Here is a 12612-nt window from a genome sequence, read left to right as displayed (position 1 = left end):
TTCCATGTCATCATCCAAACACAATGTTGAAAAATGTATGGAATGAGGACCAATACGCCCTAACTCTAGAATTGCATTACTCTTTACATCCTCATATGTACACACGCTAGAGTCTTCAAATATAATATTATCTACTTTCTCACAGGACTCTAGTGTGCTTTCCTCAACATGGACATCATTAATAAAAGTATGGTCGAATGATTGACTCTCCGCTTTTAGCTCCTCAATTTGGCGTATAAGCTCCTTTTCAGTTTCACACAACTCAGAACTATTTTGTTGGGCGTTAGACGCATCAACCTTTGCAATCAATTGAGCTCCCATGTCGTGAATAGCAGTACCAAAGTTTTCAATCTCTTATCCCAGTTCAGCTTTCCTTTCTATTAAGTCTCTTATCCTATCTGTAATTTTCTCACGTTGAACTTCATATATTTCTAATCGCTCAGCTTGTTCCATTAGCCATGTTTGGCTCAAAATCTCCTCTACTTTAAAAATTTTCTCTTGTTGGAACTCACTCTCTTCTCGAATTTGAAGCTCTTCCTGACTATCAACTAAGGCTGCAACTTGTTGATCATCGAATGTTTCAACCCATTTTTCTATTTTGGCCTTCATTCTCTTATTTATTGCCTTGAGATTTTCCATCTCTTTTCGACGTTCATGAGTTTGCTCCCTTAAAAATTGAGTTTGCTCCATTATTTGCCTCATCATATCCATTATATGAGCATCATATTCCACATTCTCCACTTTGTTCCTATCAAACTCATAAAAATTATCAGAAATATCATAATTAGAGCTCGAAGAAGGATAAAAAGAATTAGGATAGCTATCCCAATGGCCACCTTAACCACCATACATATTACAAATATTCCACTCAAAGGATAGAGATTGTACGCTCAACTCGCTCCCGGGGATATTCTGACAATTTTTCCACCAATGGGGTCCTCCACAATATGGACAAGGATCATCAAAATAAGAATAACCATCATTTAAACAATTTACATTCCAAGATGCCATGTGAAAGTAAGTAAAAGAAAATAAAATACTAACTAAATAAGAAAATTATAAACTTGAACAAAAATCAATTAAAAGCTTAACTTAGATAAACAATCAATAACTAAGTCCCTAAGTACACACAAGTATACGTGGCCGTCAAGTAATAAAGTGACTCGAAAGTCGGATGTCGAACCCACAGAGACTTAGATTAACCGTTAACTAAGCGAACTAAAATTAACTTACTGTCAAGGATGATCAAAAGTTTAACTTTTCTATTACAACTACTATTGCAAAATTCAAACACGTAACCAAGGGAGATATAGATTCCAGGGTTATGGTCGGTTTATCAATCCTATTGAGTTCATAATTACACTTGTTAATCCAAATTATCTATGATTGCTAGTTGACCAGATCGTTTATATAAATAGCATGTTCCCACAATACTATCCATCTATCCATAATATATCAATCATATATTCCTATGGTCTTGAATCTATCATGAACGAATATAATACGGTATTCAACTAAGCAAGACTATTAGGTATATTCCTATCCTAACCGCGAAATCTTTCCTCGAGCCACGGTTTCAGAAACAAGCTCTCTCCAATTCTACTCTAATCTAAACACGGCTTTCCCAAGCATAGCATAGATAGTAAATAGAACTCAACTGTCGGCCAAACAATTAAGCAATTATGCACAGAATTAGAGAAACAACCAAAGATGATAACTCGAATTAACAGTAATATAATTAATAAACTTCAATATTCGTGATAACCACAACCCTAGAACGTGAAGTTTAGCTCCACATAGACATGGTAGCAAAACAACAAATCATCAAGAAAAAGTAAAGAATACTAAGTTTGATGGAAGAAAGATGGAATCTGATGAATTTCGGCCTCCACGGCGGGTCCGTGCTCTCCCTTTGTCTAAAGTCTGTCCAAAATCCCCTCCAAAAATTGTGTTTACGGACTATTTATATGTGTAGGAAAAAGGCCCAGATGAAATAACCAAGTCCAAAACAAAAAAGGAAACAAAATAGACTTGAAACTCGGAACACACGTCGCCTCGCGACAAACTGCGCCTAGCGAACTCAAACGCCCGGTGAATCTCGATGTAAGCCTCGCGGCTTTGTTGATTCGTTTCTCATTATGATTTGCTGCCTAACTTTTCAATTTCACTTCTTATCTTTCTTATTGCTTTTCCATGTCATCTATTATTACTTTATCATTACATAATCATAAGCCCATTGTTTTAGTGCATGAATTACACTTTAAATATTTACTTTGCTCCAATTTCATCTCTAATGTATCTACACATAAAATAAACCCAGTTAAGCACAAATATAATATAGTTTAGCATATAAAGTACCTAAATGTAAGGTAAGTAATGCACTAAAAATATATAATTATAGCCAAACATCAATAGATATCTTTTTTGGTTATGACTTTTAGGGTGTGTTTGGTATAGCGAAAAATATTTTTCGTGGAAAATATTTTCCAATAAAATGTTTTCTTGAAAAATAAGTAATAATCTTACTCATTTTCCGGTATTTGATACGCAAATTAAGGAAATTAACTTTTCAAGAGTATTCATAAATAATTTAGATATAATAAACATGAAGCCATAAACTTTCGAACCAACAATCTTTCGAACCCACAAATTTCATAAACTTCCGAACCACTAAACTTTCGAACCATAAACTCTATAATTTCTAAACCCAAAAACTTCCAAACACATAAACCTCCGAACTCATAACTTTGGAACTCGTAAAATTTTGAACCTGTAAACTGAAAAATGAAAAAATCAGAACTGAAAATAAAAAATAAAAAAAAAATTTGTCGGGGGATGGGGGAGGGGGGAGGTTTAAAAGGTTGGGGTAGATGAACTTCCAAACATATAAACCTCTGAACTCATAACTTTGGTACTTGTAAAATTTCGAATCTGTCGCTGGGGGGTGCTATAGGAAAAACATATTACGAAAAATTGAAAATACAAAAAACAAAATTGAGGGGGTTAGCAGGGTGGGTGGTGACGGAAAAGAAAAAAATTAAAATCTGAAAAAAGCCTATTTGGAGAGAGGGGTGGGAGAGATGGGGTAGGGGAGCGAAGGGGGAGGGGGTTGGGGGTTAGATGTGAGGGTAGGTGGAGTTTTTAGAAAATGCTTTCCTAAATTTTTCTTGGGAAGTCATTTTTCTCCAATTTCAGGAAAATGTGGTATCTAGAAAAATATTTTCCAAACTATTTTGTGCAACCAAACAGTGAAAAATGGAAAAACATTTTCCGTAAAATATTTTTCGTCATACTAAACACACCCTTAGTATTGTAGTTTTACATACTATTATGAGTAGCTAATTTCTTATCTAGAGTTTTGATGGAGCCTTTTGGATGATGAATACTTATTATATTTTAATATAATTTAGCCTTTGGATTTCTCTACTTGTTTAACTACATGCTTATTGCAGTTGATTGAATGACCATCTATTGAGTGTGCCAATTTATTATGTATTGCTTGGAAAAAGGTACATATTTAGGTGGTTTTTGAACAATATCATTCCTAACGTATATGGTGGGTTTAAAGGTGAATTTAGAAATAACAAAGCCTTGACGTGATCATAGTGAGCGGTAAGATAGTGCCAGCTAGCGTAGTTCGGGAGAATATGTCTAGTAAATTATTGTAGTTTCTCGGGAGAGAATTACTACACCTGAAGTGCCCACGATTAGTAGAGAATACTTAGGCAAAATTATAGGAGACGTAGCTGGAAGGATTCCGAAAATTGGAGAAATCATAACTCTAGGCCTTCTTAATCTTGTTTCCAACTTCATCCTTGTTGGTTGATAATTTTACTGCTTTCTAGTATTTGTTAGTCGATTAGTTAGAATAAAAATCTCAATCTTATAATTTAGAAAAATTTTCAAACTTGTCTTCTAAGTGATAGCGAACAACTGTAGCTAAACCTTTGTTTTCTGTTGGATTCGACTCCAGACTCTTAGACTTGATTATATTTGCAGCGACCGCTTATCCTTTTTAGAATTAGAGTTGGGTATAATCACTATCCCAGAACCCTGGAATATTTTCTCCCATTAAATTCGTCTCTAAGCTTGCCAACTTGTTTTCTTTAACTTTTTAGATTACTACTCTAGATTAGTTTAGTTAAATAATCACACTTTAAAAAATTTCTTGAATAGATTAATTCCTTTAGTTTAATTTACTTGATAGTTAATCACAAAGTTCTCTCTATTTATTAATTTATTACTTATCGACCACGTATACTTGCATGTGCGTCTTGGAGCAACACCCAGTATCAAAAATTCAACTATATGAGAAATAAAATAATTTTTCATTTTCGTGCAGTACTACTATCCCGTATCTCACAAACCAAACAAATCCTAAGGATTACACATGATTGTTATGTGGCGAACAATAATGTATTAGTTGTCATGGTGAGTAATATAATACATGGATTGTTATGTAGTACTTTAAAGGAACTTTTACCCGTTGCTAATACAAGTATTTAAATCCATATTTTATCCTTATAAAATAATAAAAAATTCCAACATAAGTTATATATATGTTAGTAACATACAACATTTGATTTTTAGCGTCAAAATTGTATACGGTCGAAATAGATTTCGGCCTTCGTACGTCTGATCGAGTTTGAAAGATAATCGATCGAAGTGAGACGTCGAGATGGGTTCCGAAGATGGTACAAACAAGCTTCGAAGCCGAGGGGTCGATCAATGTCGAGTTCGATATCATTATCAAGCTCGAATCCAAATCGAACTATGATGCAAAGTAAAGCTATCAAGCTTATGATCCAGAGACCGACCAACATTGACCCCGAATCAATTCAAGGGTCCGAGTCAGAATCGAGCTCAAGCCAATGTCACGACCCAAAATCCAACTAGTCTTGATGGCACCTAACCCGGCCCGCTAGGTAAGCCAACTTTTAATTATCCAATTCCAATAACAATTATTAAAGTAATTTAAGTGAATAAACATCTTAATCTTATACATCCCTAAGAACTGGTAGTACAAATTATGAGCTTCTAAGAATAGAGTATACAAAACAAAAATAAAATAAATAAATAGTCTGTTTGAATAATACATAAACAGAGCTTTTATAAATCTAAGGCTACCCTGAACAAGAGGCAGCTACAACAGGAACGCAGGTACATCTTCAAGTCTCGCAACCATCGAGCACAGCAACAACAACAGCCAACATCTGCACTCAATGTGCAGAAGTGTAGTATCAGTACAACCGACCCCATGTACTGAGTAAGTAACAAACCTAGCCGTAGGTTAAAAGTAGTGACGAGCTTCTACCAAGGTCGGGTCCACAACCAATAGTCCATAAAAACATAAAGCAAATAATACCAGATGTAACTCAGAGTTAACATGCTCAGCCAAATCATGATTTCAAAAATAATAGTTCTTCCTTTCAAATACATCAGTGAAAACCCAAATCGTTTGCCGAAGTTGCCAAAAATATGAATAGTTTGAAAATAATAATTTCTCCCAAAATCTTTTCAATAATAACTAAGATGTTTCATTTTCCTACCGGATAACCCGTGTAAAAACAAATGCATCACTATGCCCATCTGTCAAAAATGTGTAAAAAAATAAATCATGAATGATGTGATGCGGTACATCATGAGCAAAAATACATCTCTATGCCTGTATGTCAAGTGTGCATGCCAATGCGATGCAACTCAATAATAAAATCATAAACAGCCCCTCGGGCAGAACATTACTCATATACAACCCCTCGGGCAAACCTCACAGTCACTCGTTCCACTCGGGCATACCTCACAATCACTCTTGCCATTCGGGCATACCTCACAATCACTCATGCCTCCCACTCGGCACTCAGCACTCGGCACTTGGCTCCTTCAGCCCAAGCGCTATAATCTGCACGGACAACTCACGTGCTGCACGGACAACTCACGTGCTATAATAATAAAGTATGCTGCAGGCGGGCAGTCCCGATCCACACTCATCCTCACAATCAGGCCCTCTACCGATATCAAACATGCTGCGGCGTGTAGCCCGATCCCATAAATATGCAACATGCTGCGACGTGCAGCCCGATCCTATAAATATGCAACATGCTGCGGAGCCCGATCCCATAAATATCCTCACAAATCAGGCCCTCGACCTCACACAGTCATCAATCTCTCCAGTCTCTCGGGCTCACCATGTCATGAAAAATAGCCCAAAAATGATGATATGATGTATCAATAAATAACAACAGAGACTGAGGTATGATATGCAATGAAATGAATATGACTGAGTATGAATTTTTAATTTAACATAATAATTCACAGCAATATGACCTATGTGGGTCCCAATAATACTGGCACATAGCCTCAACATGATTTTTAATATGCTTTTCAGCTCAATTTCTTTAACTCATAAAACCGCATGGAAAATGCAAAGATTATTTAACTATAAAATTCTAAAGAAATAATTATGTCACAATTTCTATAGTGCACGCCCACACGCCCGTCACCTAGCATGTGCGTCACCTCCCAACAATTCACAAAATACATATATTCAGGGTTCATACCCTCAACTCCAAGATTAGAAGAGTTACTTACCTCGAACAAGCCGAATCCAAAGTCGAGCAAGCTAAACAATGCTCCAAAAATCCCATTATGCGCGTATCAACTCCCGAACGGCTCGAATCTACCACAATTAATTTGATTCAGTCCACACAATTTATAGGAATTAATTCCATATCAAAATGCTAATATTTTCCACAAAATTCGAAATTACACCCCAAAAATCACCCTTGGGGGCCAGGTCTCGAAATCCGGCGAAACTCACAAAATACGATAACTCATCCAATTACATGTTTAACCATACTAATTTCACTCAAATGCGACTCCAAATCGGTATTCAAACTTGAAAAATTTATTTTGTGACATTATAGAAATTTCATTCTATTTTACTTGAAGATTCAATAATCTTACACCAAAAATGAAGATTAATTCATGGAATATAATCACAAGGGAGTTAAGAACACTTACCCAAGTTGTGTGAAAAATTTCTTGTCCAAAATCGCCCAACCCGAGCTCCAAAATCCGAAAAATGGGTGAAAATGTCGAACCCTCGAATTTAAGGTTCTGCCCCAGCGATTTCCGCATCTGCGGACAAGATTTGCGTACCTGCGCATCCGCTTGTGCGAGATAAACGTCGCATTTGCGAACTCCACTCGCCTGCCCAGTTTCCGCTCCGTCGCACCTGCGACCAATGCCTCATAGCCCTCTGCCCGCATCTGCGCTCCTTCTTGCGCAGGTGCGATTCCGCACCTGCGAAGTACATTCCGCACTTGTGCATCTCGCTTCAGCGCACCCCTACTCGCACTTGCGAGCTCGCACCTACTACTACTTTTCCGCAGGTGCGATTACACCAGAAGGCTTCAGTTCCAGCAGTCTTCCAAATTCAAAAATCAATTCGTTAACCATCCAAAACTCACCCGAGGCCCTCGGGTCCCCGTCCGAACATACCAACAATTTCCATAACATAACACGGACCTACTCAAGGCCTCAAATCATACCTTACAACCTCAAAAATACGAACTAAACACGGATTCAAGCCTAATAAATTTTTAAATTTCCAAATTCTACAAACGACCCCGAAACCTATTAAATCATGTTCGATTGACCTCAAATTTTGAACACAAGTCACATTTCATATTACAGACCTATTAAAATTTCCCGAATCGGAATCCGACCCTGATATCAAATAGTCAAACCCCCGGTCAAACTTCCCAAAAATTTAACTTCCGGTAATTCAGGCCAAATTCCACTACGGACCTCCAAATAATTTTCCGGACACGCTCCAAAGTCCAAAATCACCATACAGATCTATTGGAATCATCAAAATTCGAATCCGAGGTCGTTTACACATAAGTCCGCATCCGGCCACTATTTTAACTTAAGCTTTAACCCTTGGAACTATGTGTTCCAATTCATTCCAAAACCTCACCGGACCCAAACCATTTACCCCGACAAGTCACACAACAACTGTAAAGTACAATTTGAGTAGTAAATGGGGAAACGAGATTGTAATACTCAAAATGACCGGCCGGGTCATTATAGCCAAGATCGAGAGCTCGAGTCAAGATCGAGCTCGCAGACAAAAGCCGTTGCAATCCCACTAGAGGAGAGAATCTTGCTAGGGATTGTAGAAAAGCTGATTTACCATGGATCTCCCACTGAGTATTTTTAATTATATTTAAAGTAAGATCCCTCTACTATAAAGGCGAGGGTCATCTTTTCTGTAAGGGCCGTGTTTGGAGCTCACATTGTAGTTCAAGCGCCATATCCTCTTATATTCAAGAGTTACTCTTTTAAGCCTCATAAACTGATTCATCTTGCTTAGTCCTAAATATTGCCTTCTTTACAACTTTGTTTATTTTGCACTCTTTGCGGTTCATATTTGATATTTCCTTTTATCCTTACCATTTGTATTAAGTTATATCACATATCCTTAGAACTACGAATAAATTCAACTCTATCCATTTTGCGGGTAAACAATTTGGCACCCACCGTGGGGCTAAGGATAACAATGGTTATTTGATACGAATTTGAAAAAACACGCCATTGTGTTTTGCGCTTGTTTTCGAAAATATTTTGAATTTCGGATTAGCTACGACTAACCATCAATCAAATGGATTCACCAATCGACAACGGGGCCGGTCTTCAAGATGAAAACAACAACTTGACACCAAGTACTGAAAGACCACTGGTAAATGCCGTTGGAGCTCGAATCGGAGCGCCAATAGATATCAATTCGCATGTAGCCATTAAGGCGAACCTATATGTTGAACCCGAGAATAGCATCCATGGTGGCACTTGGTCTGCAGCTCGAGATACCCATAACGTCGAGGAAAACGGCGTTAGCTTGCGTATGATTTTCGAAATGTTGCAAGCCCAACAAGCAGCAATAGCTCAGTTGTAGAGCCAAACCCAGCTACAAAGCAGGCCGGAGCCCAATCCACCTCGAGAAATCACCCATAGAACGGAGCCAGCCATAGTGAAGTCAAATGAGCAAGAATCGGGGACTACTCCCGAAATTGCTAAATTGCTCGAGGAACTCACAAAGCGAGTCGAAGCCAACAATAAAAAAGTAGAAACATATAACTCTAGGGTTGATCAGATCCTGGGAACTCCACCAATAATAAAAGGGTTGGATTCAAAAACATTTGTGCAAAAACCTTTTCCCTCAAGTGCAGCCCCGAAACCAATCCCCAAAAAAAAAAATTCGTATGCCCAAAATTCCCAAATATAACAGAACGACCGATCCCAACGAGCACATCACTTCTTACACATGTTCCATCAAGGGCAATGATTTAGAAGACGATGAAATCGAATCTGTGTTGTTAAAATAATTCTGAGAGACCCTCTCGAAGGGGGCAATGATTTGGTATCACAACCTACCACCAAATTCCATCGACTCTTCGCCATGTTAGCAGATTCTTTTGTGAAAGCACATACCGGCGCCATAAAAGTTGCAACAAGGAAATTGGACCTCTTCAATATAAGACAAAAGGATAACGAGATGTTGAGGGAGTTCGTATCTCGTTTTCAAATGGAACGAATGGACTTGCCACCAGTCACAAGCGATTGGGCTGTTCAGGCTTTCACTCAAGGTTTGAACGAACGAAGTTTGATGGCTTCACAGCGATTAAAGCATAACCTGATCGAATACCTAGCCATCACGTGGGCCAACATGCACAATTGGTACCAATCAAAAATTAGGGTCGAAGATGATTAATTGGGGTCTGAACCCGCTGTTCGAAGGGATACTAATCGAGAACGAGGCCCGATTGGGGATCGATACCAACCGTACAATGGAAGCCACATAGTCAGTGAATCGAGACATAACCTCAGGCAAAATAACAAAAAAAGTGATCGAGGTCAAAGGTCCCGGGGGCTGATGAACTGAAGTAGGTTCGATAGGCCTGCCGGATCTAAGAAAGCACCTCAGTTATCGGAATATAACTTCAGCATTGATACATCCGCCATCGTTTCGGCTATCGGACGCATCAAAGACACTAAATGGCCTCGACCCATGCAGAACGATCCTGCCCAGAGGAATCCCAATCAAATGTGCGAATATCATGGCACCCATGGCCACAAAATGGAAGACTGCATGCAACTAAGTGAGGAAGTAGCCTGGTTATTCAACAAAGGGTACCTTTGAGAATTTTTGAGCGATAGGGTGAAGAACCATTATAAAAAAATAGGGATTTCGACAAGCAAAACGAACAAGAAGAACCACAGCACATCATTCACATGATCATCGGCGGCGCCGATACCCCTCAGGGACCAGTGCTTAAACACACTAAGACATCGATTGTGAGAGAAAAGCGATCTCAAACTCAAGATTACACACCCATAGGAACTTTGTCCTTCAATGATGAAGATGCAGAAGGAGTTATACAACCTCGTAACGATGCACTGGTAATATCCGTACTCATGACTAAAGCTAAAGTTAAGAGTGTGTTGATTGATCCAGGTAGCTCAGCCAACATCATCAGATTGAAGGTCGTAGAATAGCTCGGCCTGCAGGACCAGATCGTACCCGCAACCCTAGTTCTAAACGGATTCAATATGGTATGTGAAACCACCAAAGGCGAGATAATTCTACCAATAAATGTGGCCAGAACCATCCAGGAAACGAAGTTCCACGTGATCGAAGGCGACATGAGATACAATGCCCTTTTCGGAGGGCCATGAATCCACAACATGAGAGCAGTACCTTCGACCCTACACCAGGTCCTCAAATTCCCAACATCGCGAGGAGTCAAAACAGTGTACGGAGAACAACCAGCCGCAAGAGAAATGTTCGCCATCGAGGAAGCGAAACCAATATCCTCGCCTTCGCCAGTAAAGGGATCGGGCTCAGAAGGGGAATGAGATACCAAATAACAATCACATACATCGGCTTTGACCCAACCAGATAACCAGAAGATCGAAGAAGATGATGATCAGAGGATCCCTCGATCCTTCGTGATTCCTGATGACTCCGACGCCACCAAATCAACGATTGAGGAACTAGAGAAAGTCACACTAATATAGCACTAGCCCGAACGGAAGGTATACCTAGGAATGCGGTTGAGCCCCGAACTCAGGAAGAAACTTATTCAATTTTTTAATCGATAACATTGATTACTTTTCCTGGTCCCATTTAGATATAACAGGGATCCCACCGGACATAACGACGCATCAGCTAAGCTTGGACCCTAGGTTCAGATCGGTGAAGCAAAAGAGAAGACCCCAGTCCGAGGTAAAGCACGCATTCATAAAGGACGAGGTAATCAAACCTCTTAAGATAGGGTCCATTCGGGAGGTAAAATATCCCGAATGGTTAGCCAATATAGTTGTAGTGCCTAAAAAAGGGAACAAACATAGAATGTGTGTGGACTATAAGGATTTGAACAAAGCATGCCCCAAAGATTCTTTTCCACTGCCCAACATCTATCGCATGATCGATGCCACGACCGGCCACGAGATCCTCACTTTTTTCGATGCCTATTCGGGGTATTATCAAATCCAGATGAACCCGGAGGACCAGGAAAAGACTTCATTTGTCACTAAATATGGAACATATTGTTATAATGTGATGCCCTTCGGGCTAAAAAAATGCAGGGGCTACTTACCAACGCCTAGTAAATAAAATGTTCGAAGAACAAATAGGTAAATCAATGGAAGTTTATATTGATGACATTCTAGTTAAGTCCCCGCGCGTAGAGGACCATTTGACCCATTTGTAGGAAACATTCGAGATTTTGAGGAAATATAACATGAAGCTCAACCCCGAAAATGTGCTTTCGGGGTCGGTTCGGGCAAGTTCCTTGGCTTCATGGTGTCAAATCGGGGAATCGAGATTAACCCCGATAAAATCAAGGCCATCGAAGAAATCACCATCGTGAACAGTGTGAAAGCTGTACAAAGGCTAACGAGGTGGATTGCAGCCTTAGGCCGATTCATTTCGAGATCATCAGATTGAAGTCACAAATTTTTCTCTCTACTCAAAAAGAAGAACGATTTCGCTTGGACCCCGGAATGCCAACAGGCATTAGAGGAACTAAAACGATATCTATCGATCCCACCACTACTTCACACTCCAAAAACAGACGAAAAACTTTGCTTGTACTTGGCAGTATCAGAAATCGTAGTAAGCGGTGTCCTAGTTTGGGAAGAGCAACGTACACAATTTCCCATTTATTATATAAGTCGGACCTTAGGAGAAGCATAAACTAGATACCCGAACCTAGAAAAATTGGCACTTGCACTGATAAGCGCCTCTAGAAAGTTAAAACCGTACTTTCAATGTCACCCCATATGCGTATTAACCATTTAACCGCTTCATAATATTTTGCACAAGCCCGAACTATCAGGCTAATTGGCCAAATGGGCCGTCAAACTCAGTGGGTACGATATCAAATATCAGCCCCGTACGGCTATCAAGTCTCAAATTTTAGCAGACTTCATAGCCGATTTCATGCCAACCCTCGTACCCGAAGTCGAAAAAGAACTCATGTTGAAATCGGGTACGTCATCGGGGGTATGAACCCTTTTTACGGACGGGGCTTCGAACATGAAGGGGTC

General features: G+C 39.4%; 1 protein-coding gene across 1 annotated transcript in view; it reads right to left on the bottom strand.

Annotated features, from left to right (window-relative positions):
- Positions 1–354: 354 nt before the first annotated feature.
- LOC138903856 (uncharacterized) overlaps positions 355–12612 on the bottom strand; it is a 28663-nt gene continuing 16405 nt past the window's right edge. Inside the window, exon 7 of the mRNA XM_070192428.1 lies at positions 355–836. Coding sequence (XP_070048529.1) covers positions 355–836 — 482 coding nt within the window. The remainder of the gene's footprint in view (positions 837–12612) is intronic.

Source organism: Nicotiana tomentosiformis, unplaced genomic scaffold (genome assembly GCF_000390325.3).
Source record: "Nicotiana tomentosiformis unplaced genomic scaffold, ASM39032v3 Un00047, whole genome shotgun sequence".
Taxonomy (NCBI): domain Eukaryota; kingdom Viridiplantae; phylum Streptophyta; class Magnoliopsida; order Solanales; family Solanaceae; genus Nicotiana; species Nicotiana tomentosiformis.
This window is presented reverse-complemented; position numbering and strand designations above follow the sequence as displayed.